Source organism: Kwoniella botswanensis, chromosome 2, assembly GCF_036426115.1.
Source record: "Kwoniella botswanensis chromosome 2, complete sequence".
Taxonomy (NCBI): domain Eukaryota; kingdom Fungi; phylum Basidiomycota; class Tremellomycetes; order Tremellales; family Cryptococcaceae; genus Kwoniella; species Kwoniella botswanensis.
The window spans coordinates 2,309,261-2,329,370 of NC_088600.1; the positions used below are offsets into that span (position 1 = coordinate 2,309,261).

A 20,110-nucleotide genomic window follows, 5' to 3' on the forward strand; every position below is an offset into this window, starting at 1 on the left:
ACCAGAAGATCAGTACGACCGGTAACTTAACTTGATGACGTTACGATTACTTCACTGCATCGTTTGCCAGTTTGGCGAAGACTGTATGCTCGAAAAAGAGGGTTGAGGAGGAGTGCGTAACCTGGGGTTAGACATGAAAAGATGCCTCAACTTGTTCCTGATACTACAGGTGACTCCAAATCATTGGGTCAGTTACAGTTACGCAGTTTACACATGGTGACAACGAGGGCAGGGCCACTCCAGGCCGGTTTATACGGAACACTGTATAAACCTGGATGGGTTATTTGTTTCAAAAGTAATGTGGCTTTCATGCATTTTCCCATCCTTCCATCTCGATACCGAACAATATCAATCTGCCTCCTACAAGAGACAATGATATGGTGGAGCCTTTGATGAATGCCACACCTACTTACGTCTATTCCGACGCCATGTCATGTCATGTTGCACAAAATCCACATACCCAATCCTTTCTCATGACTTACCGTAATAATCGATAATTGTACGGTAGCTCGTCAAAGTTGTTACGGTATAATCTCATGCCAGCACAAGTTTAGTAGCGAAAGAGCTTAGATCCAACATCTCGGTCATTTTCCCAGGGATCTAATAATCTCTACAACTATCGACATGTTAACGTGATAGCACCGAGTGCTGCACTACAGTATCAAACCGGCACCGGATGAAAATATCGTAATCGTCATAGGATCACAGGACATAACGTACCATAAGGATCTGTCATGACGTCCGTGTCTTGCTTATGGTACGCGAGTACATTACAATCATAGAGTACGTTGTACAATATACTCTATAAGTTCTCTACAGTAGCTGCTGCTGAAGATCTGCACTACATCATTCATTGGGCCATGGAATTGATCATTTAATGATGCGATTACATCTCTCTCACCTGTTCGCTACAGTGTTTGCTGTTCGGTTACGATCTACGGGTCTCACATCGGGATCAGTCACTACGAGTAGCGCATTATCACTCGTATAGCCTTCGTTTTTTCTCGCACAACTTACCAATTAATCTGAACACCAATCGAACGTGACTATCACCCGATCCGACACAAATTTATGCTTCCCATCCCTCTTTTTACTACCATCCCCCATTTGCTTCCGACGTACATTCCACCAATGGGTAGGAGGATCTCATTCAATGTAATTTATATGCAATGATCTATTGCATACCCTTGTTTCATCTTGATTCATCTACGAATACCTTTCATAGCCGAACTTTCAAACCCGAAAATCGAAAATCAAATTTCGTTAATCTAACTCCGAGAAGCAGGAAAGCGCTATACTACTGTAACTAGTCTTAGTCTTATTTGGTAGTGACAAAGTGTCAAATCTCATCAAACGCCGTTTGCCGGTTGTCCAATTCTCTCTCTTATAGTTCTCAAAACGAGCTAATATAGCTGAAGTCCTAAGTATAAGCCAAAAAAGGGATTGATCTGTTGAGGTTAGTAACGCATTGCCCATTACATCTAACAGCCGCCGATGAAGATCGTTGATGAGATCATCGAGCTTGATAGACAAAACTGATGACCATTGCATATCTCATACAAGGTGTCAGGTATCTTCGCGTACCTATGAACCCTCAACCCTCCACCCTCCCTCCGCAGCCCTCATTTCTCATGGTCATGTACCCCCCTTGAATACCTGATAGCTGTTCAGCCACTTTTACCATCACAGTGCAGCCGCATCGTAGGGTTCAGTATCATGATAATGCCAAGGAGAGTGTTTCGGAAGGGTTCCTTGATGACGTTGACGTTGACCACCTAACCTCGCTTGAGACGGATATCCCGATGCTTGACAGATAATTCTATAAGATAAGATCCACTTATTTCCTTCGTACACGTACGGCTGCGGTTAGCCGCTGTCATGCACCCTACACCCGACACCTACCATGAGAACAGTACCATATCCTGAGCATTTGCGATATTCAATGCTCAACATCATAATCCAAATTATACATCAAATGCAGTGTAATATACAATTGAACAAATAAGCAAATCTATTCATCAATCAATCCTACCACCCATGATTATTATTCAACACTTGAGGATATGAAACCTGCGCATGATCGTATCCATTGGGAGTATAATCATGAGGGGAAGTGATTGATCGAGGATGATCATAAGGTAATCCTGCCGATCCACCCGAGTTCCTCATATATCGTTGATCATATGGCGATGTGCTACCTGTATTGGATGGCGGTGGGCCAAACCTCTGTAAATCTGAATGTGATCTCGAAGGTGGGAAAGAAGGTTGCGAGAGATCTGAATGAGATCTTGAAGGTGGCAAGCAGGGTTGAGAAAAATCAGAATTGGATCGCGAAGTAGGGAAAGAAGGTGAATATGGTCGAGTGGTGGGTATGGACCCTTGAACAGGTGGTGGGTACGAAATGCCTATTGGCGCAGCGTTGGCCATTAGATTCGATGAACTGATTCACCAGAACATACCAGTAAGCTATACATATACCTTCATCATTGTGTTAGTTGGAAGTCATCTCCAACTCACCTTCCATAATCATCGCTATATCCACTCGGCCCATAAGGCGAACTAATCCCAGGTGGTGGATACTCATACCCCTTCAACGAAGAATCATCCATACCCAAACCATTCTTCCTACTTCTCATTTTCTCACCATCATCATTTACATCATCTAACGAGATTTGAGGTAAGGTAGGCTGAGGCATTGAATCTTCCAGTAGTTCACCTTTGGAATTCTTCATTCCACCTTGAGCCATCTTCTTCTCCAGTGCCGCGTTTCGCGCGATTCGTTGTCGTTGTTTCTTCTTGATTAGTTCAGAAATTCGCTTGTCGACTTTGTGACAGACATATTCCTAATGATGAGCCAACAGTCAACGGCCAATCATTTTATTAAAAACAGAGGAGATTCCATTACTTACCTTAAGATTACCTTGAATGTAGCATAACAACGGAACGTAGCAGATAGCCGCCACGATGAGCAATAACAGCGAACCAGCAAAGATCAACACTGTTGCAATCATCGAGAACAACAACATCGCAGTGATGGCTGAATTGTCCCAGTAGGCGGGTATATCACTTGTCTGGAATCCATAAGCGTACGCGAAGGAATAGAGAACCAGGGCGTTGATGGATTGACGGGGTCCATCGGCGAGCAGGAGTCGTTTCCAACCTGATTGGATATTGATTAGCATTATCGGGCATGCTAATGACGATGCCGCAACTTACCCTTGAAAGTGAAGAAGATGAAGAAAGCGAAATCATCTTTCTTCTTTGTCGAACCTTCGATATGACAAAACAAACAGAAGTTATCATAATTACCTGCGAATCAAAGAGAAGACACATAACGAGTCAATCAGTCATTCGCTTATCTACTTCATCGAGTACGAGTACGAGAACAACTCACGGAAAGAGTAGTAATCGTTCGCCATCAGATTAGTGAACGCATAGGATATATCACGAGAAACGATGACTTGTTTGGCTTTCCAGGTCTCGTATGCGAGCTACATGTGAAGTCAGAATGTAAGTCTAAAAATGCAGGTCTACAGGTCTTGTGTTCCAGCTTTGACCAGAAGTAAATTTGACAAGAGAGGAATGCAAGACTCACCAGTAAGAAAGAAAATATTATACATCCTACAAAAACCCATTTGGCAATTTTGAACTGAACGTCAATCGCACAATTATCTCCACACCTCTGACCAATAGAGTTTGTCCACTAGGAGTATAACAATAATCTCACCCATCAGCCAAATACTTTTACAAGATTTCGGAGAGAAAGTCTTAAATTGACTCACATGATCAGCGAGGATCATAGTTGACGCTGTGAATATATCCAACCCGTACACAGCTATGGACTTCAATAAGAAGACATATTTGAATATGTACCTAGACATTATATCAATCACAGTCAGCTTTTGTGAGTTTTGTTTTTGAGTCAAGGAAAACACTGAAAATATGTCTTTACCAAACAGAAAAACTCACTTTATCCTAGTCCATATATCTGTTTTGTGAAATTCCCTAACATTGACGAAATCAAACTGTGTCACGAATGAATGATCAGCCCAATCTTCGACGACGTATTTCTATAATCTGTGACTCTGTATCACTCTCGTTCGCCCTTTTGTTCCATATATGAATTGCTCAAACTCACCTTATGATCCGGTACCACCTCCCTCTTCCATTCCGCTTCGCAGCAGCACATGATGTCTTACGGTCTACTAGGTATGTTGAAGGATTGTCCAAAAGGTATAAGTGACCGTGATAGGGAGGGAAGTTGGACTTTCTTATTGGCTGCGTTCGGTTGTATGAAAGAGAGTGAATAAAAAGGGGTTCTCGACCCGCGAGTGACAAACCCAATTTTTTTTCTTCCTGATGCAAGTTCGTTCTATAGCTAATGATCTGTTCGCTATTGATTGATGTTGACGATTGATGAGAATTGGATATGTTGATAACGAGATTGACTGTATGTGACGAATCGATCCCAAAGGAGCAAGGTAAAGTGAGGTATCAAAGGATTTCTTCTTTTATTGTAATTGCCCCTCTGATCCTAACACTGCTTGACAGTGAGAATGTAAAAGTAGGTAGGTGAATAGGATGTATCGACTAAAGTATTGTCGGTTAACAAGTCAACATCAATCACTTAGCAACCATTTCATCCTATATATCACAGCATCCGGATTAACTCACAATGAAATCTATGTATATCCCGATCTACTACCCAGTGGATCTACGCTGTTCTACAGCTATCTATATTCGATGTATGTCAAACTTCTACCAGAGAAGTCAGTTGTTGTATGTTGGTTAACAAATGAACGAATCGAGGGCTGGCTGGATCCAAGCGTTGATTCTTCAATGTTATCGCGAAACGCGGTGAGAGCGATAGTGTATTAGGTTGTAAGGGGGCGAAAGAGCGTGTAGACTAAATGATAGTGATGAGCAGGCCAGCGACAATGTATGCAAGGATGATGATAGACAATGACAAGCAGATGATTATGAGGATTCGTACGGATGTAGAGTATATAGCAAACGAAGGTGAAAAGCTGAAGCTGAAACGTTGAAACCCAACCCAAAGAGCAAAGCAAAGCACAAGCACCTATTGTATGTAAATTGTCTAGACTCCCTTTTCGTGTGTTCGTTGATTTGTTATTAATTCAGGGTCAGAAAACCCAAAGGCACACGCGTGAAATAGAGATAGCACAAAAGATGAAACAAAACACCCCAACACGATTCGCAAAGTGGCGCGTACAAGTGATCATCATCATACATCAGCGATCTCATCAGATTCCAGAACTCCCAGATCTCATGCCAATCAATCATTTCTGGGGTCATTACCGGCAGGTGAGCTGCTCTAGGTTCACATTCGCAGAAATAGGTCAAGGCGAATACAACAATATATTATATACCAAATACCTCTAATCCCACCATCGCTTCTTTACCGTTCTTATCATGTATACTATACACGGGTATCAGAGTGTAATTACACTTCAATATAGATGTGAACGTCATGACTACAGGTGAAACACAAGCAGGATGTTCCATATGAGTGCTCCCATCGTACAACCTTGTATTCACTTAACTCACGTTGATCGCTGGTGTTAGGTAAATGGTATATCCTAACTGTCACAGCTTTCTCCAATGCTTTCTTTATCCCCGACAATTCAGATATCTTGAGTAGAGACTCGATACCTTATAAATACAATAGATCAGCGAATTGACGAGTATAGGAGCATGATAAGCATGTATACCATTCCATACTTACTCGGAGAGAATACGACTGCTCTCGAACCTTGGTTCTTGCCCGAACATTCATACATCTCCCACCATACCTCCTGATCCTCATCGGATCCAGAGCAGTATGAGAGAATGAGATCCTCATCTTCATCATCGTCTTCTTCTGAATCTGACTGTTGAGGTATCGAAATGGATGATGTTTCAAGTAGCGGATCAACACCTTTTCGACCTGTATGAACATTCACTTGGTATTCTACCAAAGCGGATTTGGGTAATTCCTTAGCTTGGACGAATATCACTGGTGGTTGATGCGAGTATGTCTGCGGGTCAATGATAATACAAATCAGTCAACTCAACAGTAGACAGTAAAGGGGTGTGATCCCATACGGTTAGAGATGGCTGATAAGCCCAGGAGAGTCATGACACTCCCACTCTAGGAACAGGAGGAAAGTTCGAAGACTCTCTTGTAAGATGAGCTATAACGTGATCTAAACTCGACTCACCTTCTCGACCCATAATTTCCAAGCATTCCTAACCACTCCCACACCATCTCCAACATCATCCCCAGAGGAAGGTCGGGCCCACCACCCCACACAACTTTCGATCCAACCCTTCCATCCACCACCCGTATAATTCCTACTTTTCAAAACATCTATGATCTTACCCACGTGCTGTAAAGCCAAAACTGCTTGATGGGGATATGGCGATCCTTTCGATGGGGGTAGAGGTAAAGTTAGGGATGGGGGTAAGAGGGGTATCTGACCTGCTAGGTGAATACGTTGATTTACCTAATCATCGACTGATCAGCACGATTCTTTCAGGTAATAGGACATTACGTAGAGGCACATCAGGACATATGGTATGTCACGAAAGTATGTAGATGCTTTAGATGAATTAGATAGATCACACTTACCATGACTGCCTGACTGTACGGTCCGATATTGGCTGGTGCCCAATAGCTTAAACTCTGGACATGCAAGGCATTCCTATCTCCGACCAACTTCAAGGACGAAGAAGATGGAGATAGCGTGGGTGTATCGTCAAATCCGATAACTTCGATTCGTACTCTATTGTTCTGTAGTGGTACAGCCACAGTAGCTCTGGAAGGTGGCGAAGTTCCGAAATACGTTTTATAAGCTGCGTTGGCAGGGAGGAAGAGTGACATCGATGACAGTAGGAGGGTTATGTGAGTTGAGTGGAGGGGAAGGGATAGACTATGTGATTTGAGGGTATCTACAGGTAACTCAGTCGTCAGTATTAATCGACAATCAATATTCTCAACTTCGAAAGGTCAAAATCGTTTGGGATGGGTTTAAAGAAGTGTCCATACTCACTTGATATCGAATCAAAGCACATTTTCAGCTCTTCACCTACATCTTCATCTTCTTTCGTCACCCCATCAGCACTAACACAGAACCATCTACCTCTTCTCTCAAATCTCGGCGTTCCATCGCTCTTCCCTTGAGACGATTCTCCACTTTGGTGAATGCCCCTATCCTGTGTCTCATCATTTATGTTCAATCTCTCCAAATTCAAATTTCCCTTTATCTCATCCAAAATTTCCAACCCATCTTCATCCACCCCTTCCTGTCCTGGTGTCTCATCATCCAAACCCAACATTTCCCTTAATTCTTCGACTGTAGGTTTCACCCAACCTTCCTTGGGTTCTAATTCTGCATCCTCCACCTTGAGATAAGCGACAGGATACGGTTCTGGATCAGTCACGATCGTTTTCGTTTTGGTTAATTTCACTCGATGTGAGAACAACGGTGTGGATAATGTTAGAGTTTCATACTCCCCTCCTTCGCCCGCTGGATGAGAACCATAGGTTTGTTCCTAGCCCCGCCAACGTATTACATCAGCTAATCTATTAATAACATACAGTCCAACGCTACATTGATGGTATTTTGAATCGTCCATATAATTATATAAAGCTCATCAGAAGAAGGAGATACTCACGAGTCTAGTCAACAAAGGCATGATTTCCCCTAATGTCTTCCTTACGACTTTCGTGCCCAATCCTACACCAGCAACTTTCACCAAGACCACTTCCATCTCGCAGCTCAACATCTTATTCAACAGTGGCATCTGCTGGGATTGCCATAAGTAGGCTAGAGAGACGAGGTTAAGACGGGAGCATACGTGCTCTATACGTAGACGCTGGTATGTCGACAGGATGGCTCCGGACGATAAAGCAGTAGCTTCGGGATGTGCAGACTGAAGGTTACGATCATGAACATCGACGAAGTTGAAGTTGAAGGTATCGTAAGGTATCGAACAGAGTATGCAGTCATCGTATGGTCATGTAAGATGAAGATAGTAGATTGTATGAGAAATCAGCGAACAACCCATACCGATCGTGAAAAAGAGATATCACCCACCATGACCTCTTTCAACATCTCAGTCAGATCCTCAGTCTCATCGCCCTTCTCACCTGATCCTTCACCTCCCTGAAGCCTGCTTCCATATTCAGCGCCTTTCGACACGGCTTTGCCCTTGATTATTCTAGTATATAACGGTAAATTCATCGATTCCGCAATGAGAGGCAACAGGTGGGTACCGACAGATTGATATAGATGTGAATCAAGTTCGTCTACGAATCCCCCATCAATGGTCAGTCTCATTCAGCTCGGTCAAGTAATGAAATGTCTGGAGTGACTTACCTACTCCAGGTTCCGGTGTGAGAGTAGCCAAAGCGACTATCTCATGACCATTTGCTACGCAGTGCATGAGATTGAAACAGCTATCTTTACCACCTGATACGAGGCCTATCACTTTGTGTTTGACCCCTGGTAGGGTAGAGGAGGAAGAGGTGGTCATTTCGATGACTGAATTCTATCAGACCGCCCTTCTTCTCACAGGTCGATTCGAGTGCAGTGAGTATAATCCTATGATAACCTCGAGATGTTCATCAATGACTGGATGTTACACAAGATTCACGAATGAAAACAAACTTTTCCAACTTTTGACTGTTGGTTCAACCAAGCACGGAGTGGAGTCTCCACATCCAGGAAACGGAGATTGTATGTATCTCCGTCTCTGGGTCGAGGAAGTAAATCGCCGTGAGACGAGACGAGAGAATGTAAAAAGTCAACCTGGAATGCATTTCATATTCATATTCACATCTATCACTACGGCATATACATCAAGCAATCACCAGCTCATCCTCCATCCAGCGTCTCTTCAATTATCTAGATTGCAAGCGTAGCATCATCGCCTTCGTAAAAGTCCGTCACCTCATCTCTTCTCCCCCTCGGTTATCCGGTTCTTGGGTTAGTCAACATGACAAACACCACATCCACCCCTTCATCCTCGGCCCAGTGGCATACCATCTCCCCTCATACTCGACCGCTCACACTGACTGTCCTCGAGCTCACTCCTTTGGCACTCACACTCTCCCTCTCACTCACGCCTCCTATCCCACAATCCCATTCTCATACTCATTCGTCTCTCCCTCATTTGGTTCATCAAAATCACCATACCCACGCTCAATCTCCATCCCACTCGAAGAGCAAAAAACGCATACACGGCTCTAACCCCACGACACCCAGGGCGAAGAGAAATGGAGATGTAAGTGAAGAGGAGGATGATGAGGTAGATTATTCATCTTGGATAGATACCTCATCATCATCATCATTTAAAGACCTCTTATCGCACGGTGTGGTGGTCTCAGTAAATGGTCAACCATGGTCTAGGATATATGCTCATGTAAGCGAAGATGAAGATTCAGAACTGGATTGGGAAGACGAACATGAAGATCTATCTGGATCAAACACAGCTATAGTGGTGAATGATGAAGAAGGGATAGAAGAAGGTTCAATCACCCGAAGAAGACCTAGAAAACCCCGTTTTGCCTCTTCAGCTACGAATCACACTTCGCAAGATAAAGATTTGGTGTTGGCTGGTACAGCTGGAGGACACGGTAAGAGGAAAGGAGGAAAGGAGAAGATGGACAAAGATAGAGCGGTGGTAGTTGTTTATGGATTAAGTCCTGGGAAGGAATATGAAGTGGAATTAAGGGTGGTAGGGTTGTTCAGTCAAGAAGGCGGTGAAGGTTTAAGTAAGCTACCTCACGTATCGAGAGATCTCACAGAGCTTACTTATCTGGTAATTCTCAGTTTCAACAAGCGTTCTCATCCCACCTTCGCCTACACCCAACTCCAATCTTCACCCTCGCTCTCGAGCCAATTCATTACGATCCCGCTCAAGACCACGATCAAGATCGAACTCTCTCACTGGTGGCTCACCAGGTCATCCACCCTCTTCTTCCCCCTTATCCCCCACACGATCTTCCGATGCTGTCGCCACTCTCGATTCCCTGGCTTTAGGATCACATGATACCCTATCCCCTGATACCGCTACGATCATCCCCACTCCCGTACTCAATGCAGTGGATACGCAAACCGCCCAATTGCGACACCTTATCGCAACTGCTCACGCAGAGAAGGAACATTTGCAAACTCAGATCAAAGAAGCTCGACGTACTTCCCAACGCCAAGAGGCAGCAATGAAGGCTGAGATTGAAAATGTGAAAAAGGCAATTGAGAAAGCTGGATCCATGGACCTACGTTCCAAGCAGAAAGCCTTGGCTACTCAGGAACAAGTGAAGCAAGGTTGGGCAGGAGCAGAGTCAGCTGAGAAGGATGCTAGTGATGTCGAGAGTGGACTGGATACTCTGGAATCTAAGCTTGAAGCGCTGAATATTGAAGTAGAAGCGATTCAACTGGAATGGAAGTCTATCAAAGAGAGAGAAGAGGAATTGCGTGAGAAAGATAAGAAGACTAGGTTAGAAGAGGATAAGAAGTTGCATGAGGTGTTGAATAAGATGGAAAAGCTGAAATCGAAAAAGTCCAAGAAACAATCTGAACAAGAAGAATTGGGAAAGCAATTGAAAGAAGTAGAAGGGAAGATCAAAGATGTAGAAAAGAAAAATCAAGAAGATCGTGAAAGAGCAATGAGAAAGAATAGTAATGCCGCCTCGTACTTCGCTGCAGGATATGGATCAAACAACAACAACAACAATGATAATTATGATTACGGGGGAATAGGATTGGGTGGCCAACGAAGTATATCTGCTCATCCTTCATTGACCAATCTCAATGGACATTACGCAGCTGGACCAGCTTTCAGACCCCGGGGAGGTGCAGGCGGCGCGAGTGGATATCAACCTCGGTTCCCTTCTGCTGGATCTACATTCCGACCCAGTCCTAGTCAACCTGCACACAGTCCCACCCATCCTAACAGCTTCTATCAGATTCAACATCCCGTCCCTCCCAATGCTAATCCAAATACATCACCTGCATTTAGACCACCAAAATTGGCTAATCAACCTTCCCGATCGACTTCTGGACCTACATCTTCCCAATCTACCAATACCACTTCCACTTCGAGCGGTGTGAATGCTGCCGCACTGCCGTTCCACCCTGCCAACTTTTCTCCTAACAACGAACCGCCCAATACTACCCATCATACCACATTGATGCCGCCGCAATTACAACATCGTATCTATTTGCCTAATGTTCGACCTAGACCCACACCCAATTTCCATCCTCCACCTAGCGTCTTGGCTGAACAGGCTCAAGCGGCGCAAGCTCAAGCGAAATCGTCAAATAATTCCAGTGGATCCGGCAATTCACCTGCAAACGACGGAGGGGGGGTCAGATCACCTAATCACTCGCCACCCAATTTCCCTCCTTTACCAGTCAATAAACAAAATCCCACTTCGACCTCTTCTCCGTCAACAGCGTCTGGACCTGGGTCTGGATCGGCTGGACCAAGTCTGGCGTCAATTGTGACTAGAGCTGTTCTTAGCCCAACTAGCGCACTCGCTCAACAGAGTCAAGCTGCAAATATAGGTAATGTAGCTTCTAGCGTGTTGAAGAATCCTCCTACCTCGCATGAAGGTGGATCACCCGTACCTACCCCACCATCTTCAGCTAGGTTGAGTAGTCCCAATAACAGTACTACTACCACCTCCAGTGCTGGTGCAGGAGGTGGAGAGTTCCCACCTCTTAGTCCTACTTGGCCTAACAGCTTGGGACAACCGATAAGAAGGGAGAATACACCCCCGATTAGTAATATTTGGAATATCCCCAAAGATAGGGAAAGGGATAGTCCGGTGGGGAATGCGGTGCTTAGGAAACCTTCTAGGTCTGGATCCGGAGAAGCTTCAAATTGATTTGGGGATATCAAGGCAGTGTAAATCACTACGTCTGATCTGTTGCGGGTGCTATGGGAATGATTAGAGTGAAAATGAAAGTAAAAGTAGCATGTAGTTCATATGTATCTTGCATGACCTATCCAATTTATGAGGTTCTCGCTATGGTATACAATCCCTTCAATTAGATTTTGCTGGCCGATACAACTAAAACTCAATTCACTGCACCGCACTGCATTTTAATGCATGCGGATGCCGATGCGAACAATAAGCATAAGCATAACTAACTGCCTGCATTCACGATAGAGTAGAATGACATGTTTCAATGGACAGGTCGGTTTCACCCTATCTGGAACCAGGGCCGTGTGTTTGTGTTTATCCGCGGTTCATCCATGTTTTTGTTGTTGGTTGTTTGAGGCCATCATTGTTCAGCTTGGGCACGGTTCATTTCCCAACATGCACGTTCCACCACTTATGCTGTAAGATCAGTCTGTCATCGTCTGTTCGATAAAAGTAGACGATACCCTCGATTATCCTTTGTCTGCTTCTGATCTCGACTCATGTCATTGATCTTCGAACCACACCACACGCTCGTTACAACACCGATCAATCACCTTGGCAACGCCCTGAACACTCATTCAACTTCCAAAAACAAGCTATCTCTCAACACAAGAATCGTGATTTCAAGAAATCTATACCTTTAACACTGCTACATTTCAATTGATCCGAAAGACCTACAACTCGTCCTACATAGATAATCAAGATGATATCGAAATTCAGCACTTCATTGTTAGCCGTAGTATTGGCATTAGGAGGAGTACGAGCGGCTCAATATCCTCTGACGGAGAGTCATCACGGTACGACATTCTTGTGAGTCACTGGACGTCCCGGTATATCACTCGAAGCAAGTGTACATGGGTTGACATGATTTGTCGTACTGAATAGCGATGGTTGGAGATTTCCAGCTGAGACTTACGATAATACTACCAAGTGATTTTCTATACCCTGACCATATCCACTCCGACTATCACACGCTGAACATGGTGCTGACGGTTTGTTTGATTCAGTGGAGATACATTCTGGGCAACTGCTCAGAACACTTCTTTGCTATATACCAACGATGCAGGTAGGGTCATATTGAAAGGTAAGATTAAAATCACTTTTATAGATCTATCTAGACTTACACTTGACTGATAAAATCGATTGTACTTCGACGTCATTTTCGTTATAGTTGACAACACAACCTCCGTACCATATAACGAAAAACGATATGCACCCAAATTACTCTCTAAGAACACTTATGATCCTGGTACAGTCTTTGTCATGGATGCAGTGAGTGTTCATTTCATAAAAAGTCTGTATCATGATCAAAGATTTTGTTCTGCTAACCGAGATGCTTTTGTCCTATCGTAGGTACACTTACCTTATGGATGTTCCGTATGGGGAGCCTTCTGGACTCGTCAGTGAACCCCCGCATCCCAGTTTTTGACCAGGCGACTTGAAATATTGCTCTTCATATAGGATGCTGATGCTTGCTTATCTACATATTAACAGAAGGAGCGAATTGGCCTGCAGGAGGTGAGATCGATATATTCGAAGGTATAAACCAACGTAAAGAGAATATGATGGCTTTACATACATCTGGAGGAACGTAAGTCACATATCATAAACATCTCTTCTACTACCCTAAAACCTGCCCATAGCATATTTGTCTTCAATTTCTATTGTAATTCCCCTGAAACCTGAGAGCCGGTCATTTTCTGACTTGTACTCGTGACTATATGTTATAGCTGTACCATCGACCAGAATTCTCAGATGGTAGGCAGAATCGACGCAACGGATTGCGACCAATCTGCCAATTCGGGATCAGGCTGCACAGTCTACGATCAGAATGAGAACTCCTATGGGGAGGCGTTCTCACAAGCTGGTGGTGGAGTTTTTGTCACTGAGTGGACAAACGAGGCGATAAAGATATGGTTTATCTCGGTGAGTATGGCTTGCTTCTGTTCTTAGCCTCAAAAGAGAGGTAATGGAAACTGGCAAGAGGGCATCGGAAGTTTGATACCACACTAGACCCCGCGATCATTATTTTCGACAGAAACATATAGTTGAACACTATTCATCTGTGATAAATAGCTGACTCCTCATCTCCATCGTAGCGAAGCAACGTCCCGGACAGTCTCTCAGCTACTGCTGATACCTTTGATACTTCCGTACTGGGAACGCCGACTGCTGAATACTCTTCTTCGACTTGTGACATTACAAATCTCTTTGAGCGTGAGTGACCGCTACAGAGCTCAATCAAGCCTAGCGTGAACGAAATCTGACCGATGTACCCCCTCACCACAATTTATCTTCATAGCACAAACTCTCAGTAAGTTTCGCTATCGTTTAGCCTCGACCTGGACTATTCGGCTCACCTTTTCTATGAATATTTCAGCTCTGAATATTGCATTATGTGGAGACTTTGCTGGCCTTCCTGCACTCCTGGAACAGACCTGTCCAGCTCTGGAAGGCGACAAGACGTGGTGAGTCGAGACAATCGATTTTGATTGAAAAAACACCAAAACAAGGTGCAAAAACCTTAATTTCGATGGCTGAGGTGAAAGTGCCACATCAGATCTCTACTATTCTCGGCTTCTCAATCCACAAACAGACCAAGCTGATATTTCTGCTATGTGACGTATAGCTACACTACTTATGTGATCGACGATGCATCAGCAACGTATGCCAACGCATATTTCGAACTCAACTATATCAACATTTACACCACGAACCAAACTGCCGGAAACGATGTTCCTACCGTCAGCGGGATTGGGAAGTCGACTACCACTGTCACTGCTGGTGTGAGCAAGACTGCTTCGGGTACAGGAAGTGCAGCTACCAATGGCACCAATGCGGCTGGATCGAATAGCTCGGCTGGAAGGAATGGGGTGGAATGGGGATTGATGGGGTTGATAGGTTTAGGATTGAGTTTGATCATATAGGGGATCAGCCAGTATTCGCACTAGTCAGGTGAATCGCCTCTATCGACGGGCCATTAAGATATACTTTTATGGGCGATAGGGTGGATGGAAGAGATAGAATAGACACGATACGAATATAGCACGAAATAATGAAGTATCACGGACATTAATAACTAGACCTACTCGTAGTGATGCACTGATAATGAAACCGTTGAATAGTGCGTCCCAGTACCACTTAGCGTTAAGGAATTATACATAACGGATTACGGTTTCTTGTTTCTCTTCACTCTTCTCAGTCACATACACATGCATCTCATATACATTACACTTATAAACAAGGATACGTTTCCGACGTACGTGCATGAAAACCCATGAGTTACCAACTTTCCGCAAGCGAGAGCTGTTCATAGAGTCTTTTGTTTGGTTCTTTCCACATCCTTTCCGTCGGAAACGCGACAAGTTCGCACAACCATCTTCCATCTTCTATCTTCCTATCAACATTCATCTCTCATCTCGTCTTCACCTCTCATCATTCCCCATAACATCACTCACATACATAATGGACGACTCTCTCATCCCATCTCTCAAGAAGACCGCTCATCGCGTCGTCCGAAATGCCGCCAGACCCGGTGGAACGCTAGAACAAGGGGTATTTACCATGTTCATGGCTAGATCAGAAATTGAGAGGACTATGGGATTGGATCAAGGTGAATTGGGTAAAGGGAGATGGAAGAGTATGGTGAAAGAGCTGGTGAAAGCTGCAGTGGTAAGTGAATCCATTCCATTTCGGCCCTTGTGATCTGAATCCATCGAGGAACATCATGTCCTTCGAAGAAAACAACATCGGAACGATGCTAAATGACAATACTGATTATCTTGTATTATTGAAGGATGATATTGATAACATACCTTCATCAAGTCGAGCTTCAAGCTCAAGTTATCCCTCCCTCTCATCCTCACCCTCACCCTTAGCTCAATCGACGACGACGAAGAGCAGATCGAAAAGCAAGGCCTCTTCGTCTAGATCGATAAAGGCAAAGAAGTCAAAACGACAAGAATCTGATGAAGAGGATGAATATCATTCTAACTCGCCGAAGAAGATCCATAAATGTGGGCCGAAGAAGCGGAAGAGCAAGGGGAAGAAGGTGGATAATGAAAGTGAGAGTGAAGAGAAAGAGGAAGAAGAGGAAGTGATTGAAAATGATGATTATGTGAGCTATATTTCAATCCTCGCATGGTTTTACATATTCGATCTCTAAAACCAACACGATACATAGGATGAAGGATTTCCATCTTCCATGCCCAAGTCTACACCGCCCAAGCGACCATCTAACAAGAATCAGCAACGCAAAGAAGAGCAAGAGGAAGAAGAGACCGAGACTAGAAAGACAGTGAGCTGTTCTGCTCTTGCTGAAATCTCTCTCTCAGCTCACCTTTCGTGCATTCTCACAGTATGTGGAAGAACCTCAAGCTCGTATGAGCGATTCAGACATGTCATCAGTATATGACGAACCACCTCCATCGAAATCAAAAGCACGTAAATCAGCTTCAGCTTCTGTCTCGGCTGTGGGTAAAAGGAAATCAGTGTCCAAGTCTGTATCAGTCTTGTCGAGTGATGATGAAAAACCGCCGAAGAAGAGTAGAGGGTCTAATGTGAGTCATTTATATGGCCCGTGTTATATGCGGATCTCTGTGGGACATAGCTGATACAGCGTACGGAATAGAAGAACAAGAAGGATCCCAACGAAGGGGTACGTTCAACACTCTTGCTGTTTGGGTTCTGACTACTTTCGAAAAGGTCTCGTACATGAGTTAACTTCTGACCTTTACGCAGCTCTCCCCGGACGAAGCGAAATTAGCGGATCTGAAGAGGATAGTTGTTGCATGCGGAGTGAGGAAACAGTGGTGGGCTCTGAGGTGGTCTGTCCAGTAATCAGACGTGAAGCTGATCATTATATCACTTCTGTCGAATAGGGCCAAAGAATTTGCTGATTGTCCCACTGTACGTCCATTCCCATCTCGCTTACTCTATGTCCTCCCTATACATGGACCAGTGACTAATATCATTCGATCCCATCCCTACTGTAGACGTCCTCACAAATACGACACGTACAAGGTCTCTTGTCATCTCTAGGGATGAAAGGTCAGCCTACGCTGGGAAAAGCAAAGGCTTTGAAAGCAAAACGCGAATTGGCTCAAGAACTAGGTAGGTCATTTTGGTTTACTAGCTTCTTCAGAATATCAGTAGACCCGATTGTCCAATCCAGGCTAATGATGTCCGTATAGACGACGTCAAGACGTTTGAAGCTGCTCGTGGATTGTCTTCGAATACTCGCGAGAGAAGAAGTAGGGCTAGCTCCGGCACGAAGAGGAAGAAGGTGATTGGGTCTGATGAGGAGGAGGAAGAAGAGGAAGAAGAAGACGAACCCATAGAGTTGGATAAGGAGGAGGTACGTATAAGACTATCTCCGTCATTCGCACGACAAACATTCGAAAACAGAGGATAGATGGCTGATATTTGACAACTCATTGTAGTCCGCTCTGGGAGCTGTACTAGATCTTGACTTCCTTGGAGGCGATAGTGATAGCGATTGACCGGGATCCATGTTATCATCGTACAGTAAGTATATCAGTGTTGGAGTGATCCAGTCAACCCGATGGTCGAGTAACGATAGAAGGAGTACACCTATAAGTTATAATATAACATGAAAGAGTTGGAAATCATGGTACAACACTATCTAGATGTATGTATGTATGTACAACGTATAAGTCTATACTACAATGTTTATCTTTCGCAATCATATGCCATCCTGTTCACGTGTTAATGGCAGAAGCCGAACACTCACACCACTCATCATCACCCTCATTGAAAGATTTTAGGTTATACCTCAACCACTCATCTCTCTCTCCCTCTTTCCATCCTGCTATTTCGTGCTCTTGACCGAGCATCCTCTGAGAAGCAGCAACCTTCATACTGTCCAACGTAATTTTCGCTATACAAGGTAAACCATGAATTTCGAGACTAGGTCTAACCTCTTCAACGTTTCCTCCACCCTCCTTCCAGGCATCCCCATCTTCCTTTCCAGTTCTGGATCTGACCTCGTGAGGACTTGAATAACTACTCCTCTGTATCCAATCTGAACTATCCACCTTACTCAATATCGCACCAAGGATATTCCAGCAATTCAAATCAATCGATTCCCAACTCGTTCCTTCCCCATCCATCTTATACAACTCAGCAGTAGTCTTCGGGGAAATATTGAGTGAAGATGGATCGGCCGTACATGAATTCCTAAAATCGAATATAATCTGCTTGGCAGTTGGCAAATCACCCAATTTCCTAATTATCCTATCCGCATTGTAGTTGGTATTCCCTCTTTGTAAGGCGTCTTTTGACGGATTGGGTAAATGTACATGATATACTACTAAGTCTAGGTACCAATCTTCGCATAACGCTTTGAGGTATAAGCCCAAACATCCGGGTCGGAGATCATCTTCTGTACATATCTGGAGATGAAATTGAAGGGGTCTGAGATGTGTTCCAAGTGATGTGATAGACACATTTCTAGTACGAGGTCCGAATGAATTCTGGTCGAACTTGATTGAAGAATTCATTTTTATTCCAATGAGATTATCAAATAACCTCTTATGCCCGACTTCCACACGCTGCGGTTGATATGTATCGGTACGGTAAGCTCGTCTGGTAATCATTGATAAACCAACCAACGACTGTATAGAATGCATGTTGACCCATTGGATATTCGATAACAGGTTTACCTTTCTTAAATGAATCGATAACGGATCTACCATACACAGTTCTTCCAATGGATTACCCTCTATCACCTCTACCTTATCCTCATATTCGGTTGAAGTACTCTGATTTTTCAAAATTTTGCCAAAGAAGGTATTACTCTTTTCTTCGTCTACCCACTAACTCACATGGTCTTGTCGATCTTTATCCCATTGTTCCTTATGTGTTCTTCGCTCCAAAGCGAAATCCAACCCATCGAATATAGTGGTGGTGATGGTGATATTTTGATATAAAGCCGGACCGAAGTATTTGTATGATTCTTTCGGAAGACACATCAGATTGAGCAGGGTGTGGGAGTCGCATGTTCTCGCGAGGGATTTAGAAGGAGGAGAGATACTTCTGATGGGAGTAGGGTGAGGTCGAATGGTGAAGTCGATTGAGAGGAGGAGGCGAGTTTGGGGGATTTAGCAGGCTGGATGAACGAATGGTGAGATGACTCCATCGTCGGTATGGCCAGATTAATCTCGATCTATCTCAGCTAAGAAGCAGGACATGAAGGGGAAATCGCTGAGGTGGATAGACAAGATAGGTAGTATCAAGAAGTTGAACATTGGAGCGTTTGTTTGGTTCTGGTACTGTTGTCGGGTAAAGAGGACCGTGCTCGATCCGGAATCAATAATCTCGGTCATGACCGAGGAATGCCAAATGCAAATGGCGGTGGCACTGTGAAGAACAAATTAAGAAATAATTTCAAGAGGTCATACTGTACATACGAGGGGTATCACTATTACAGATCATATATGAAGATGAGTCGGAGGTTGCTCCCTGACTGTCAGAAGAGATATCACTGAAGAGACTGTTCATCCCACTCGATTGCTGCCGATCGCGAGATAGCCTACTTCTTGCCACAACAGACACAAGGCGGGACTATCCTTCCCTCATCCTTCCAATCTTCAAACTTCTTTTCCCAGTCAGACATGACGTCGTTGATCTCTTCTGAAGGTACATTCGGATATTCAAGCCTCAGTCTCAGAGTGACTCTTTTCTCTATATCTTGCCAAGGGGTCCTAAGAGTACATGGAGGGATATTGTAGAGCGTTAGTTTCGGTGAAATCTTCCTCTTGTGTAATCTAACGAATCTGGTTTGCGCCAATATATGAGATCAGATCGCTATCTGAGAATGGACAGAAATTTGGAGCGTAATAGGTCATCCTCCTTGATCGGCATGCTTGGCAAGTACAATCGCAAAAATAGATGATGGTTGTTATGCGAAGATGAAAGAAAGTGATATCGAAGTATGCCCGATGCAAAATAATGGTACGACGTGCCATGTAATCGGAAGCGCGGACCAAATCTGTTATGATAAGACTAAAGAAGGGAGGATGGGTCAAGCACATATCTTGGCAGAATAATGATCTGAATCCTTGGCTCACTGTGTTGACCTGACTGGAATGGATGCAGGTCGAGCAGCCACAATCAATAAGATACACCACCAGGATTGGCCAAACAATGAATAAG

At 44.0% G+C, this 20,110-nt stretch overlaps 6 protein-coding genes across 6 annotated transcripts; 3 read left to right on the top strand and 3 right to left on the bottom strand.

Moving 5' to 3' along the window:
• Window positions 1–2,028: 2,028 nt before the first annotated feature.
• Window positions 2,029–4,189, bottom strand: L199_007761 (uncharacterized protein; the record flags this gene model as incomplete). The annotated part of the gene is made up of 9 exons (XM_064893447.1): window positions 2,029–2,440; window positions 2,518–2,843; window positions 2,910–3,160; window positions 3,217–3,309; window positions 3,395–3,491; window positions 3,596–3,703; window positions 3,783–3,873; window positions 3,970–4,025; window positions 4,139–4,189. The coding sequence occupies 9 exons, from the start codon at window positions 4,187–4,189 to the stop codon at window positions 2,029–2,031; spliced, it is 1,485 nt and encodes a 494-aa protein (XP_064749519.1).
• A 1,193-nt stretch (window positions 4,190–5,382) lies between these two features.
• On the bottom strand, window positions 5,383–8,538 carry L199_007762 (uncharacterized protein; the record flags this gene model as incomplete). The annotated part of the gene is made up of 9 exons (XM_064893448.1): window positions 5,383–5,495; window positions 5,569–5,673; window positions 5,747–6,038; window positions 6,222–6,506; window positions 6,632–6,951; window positions 7,053–7,554; window positions 7,678–7,935; window positions 8,100–8,311; window positions 8,382–8,538. 9 exons carry the CDS (start codon window positions 8,536–8,538, stop codon window positions 5,383–5,385), a joined length of 2,244 nt encoding a protein of 747 aa, XP_064749520.1.
• A 462-nt stretch (window positions 8,539–9,000) lies between these two features.
• Window positions 9,001–11,896, top strand: L199_007763 (uncharacterized protein; the record flags this gene model as incomplete). Its single annotated transcript, XM_064893449.1, has 2 exons — window positions 9,001–9,778; window positions 9,837–11,896. The coding sequence occupies 2 exons, from the start codon at window positions 9,001–9,003 to the stop codon at window positions 11,894–11,896; spliced, it is 2,838 nt and encodes a 945-aa protein (XP_064749521.1).
• A 742-nt stretch (window positions 11,897–12,638) lies between these two features.
• On the top strand, window positions 12,639–14,862 carry L199_007764 (uncharacterized protein; the record flags this gene model as incomplete). The annotated part of the gene is made up of 10 exons (XM_064893450.1): window positions 12,639–12,745; window positions 12,821–12,865; window positions 12,943–13,019; window positions 13,107–13,207; window positions 13,289–13,334; window positions 13,430–13,526; window positions 13,666–13,861; window positions 14,035–14,152; window positions 14,316–14,403; window positions 14,565–14,862. The coding sequence occupies 10 exons, from the start codon at window positions 12,639–12,641 to the stop codon at window positions 14,860–14,862; spliced, it is 1,173 nt and encodes a 390-aa protein (XP_064749522.1).
• A 538-nt stretch (window positions 14,863–15,400) lies between these two features.
• On the top strand, window positions 15,401–17,436 carry L199_007765 (uncharacterized protein; the record flags this gene model as incomplete). The annotated part of the gene is made up of 10 exons (XM_064893451.1): window positions 15,401–15,607; window positions 15,732–16,052; window positions 16,119–16,232; window positions 16,294–16,494; window positions 16,566–16,592; window positions 16,676–16,746; window positions 16,816–16,843; window positions 16,930–17,047; window positions 17,128–17,291; window positions 17,377–17,436. 10 exons carry the CDS (start codon window positions 15,401–15,403, stop codon window positions 17,434–17,436), a joined length of 1,311 nt encoding a protein of 436 aa, XP_064749523.1.
• A 219-nt stretch (window positions 17,437–17,655) lies between these two features.
• L199_007766 (uncharacterized protein) lies at window positions 17,656–19,094 on the bottom strand (the record flags this gene model as incomplete). The annotated part of the gene is made up of 2 exons (XM_064893452.1): window positions 17,656–18,771; window positions 18,990–19,094. The coding sequence occupies 2 exons, from the start codon at window positions 19,092–19,094 to the stop codon at window positions 17,656–17,658; spliced, it is 1,221 nt and encodes a 406-aa protein (XP_064749524.1).
• Window positions 19,095–20,110: the final 1,016 nt, after the last annotated feature.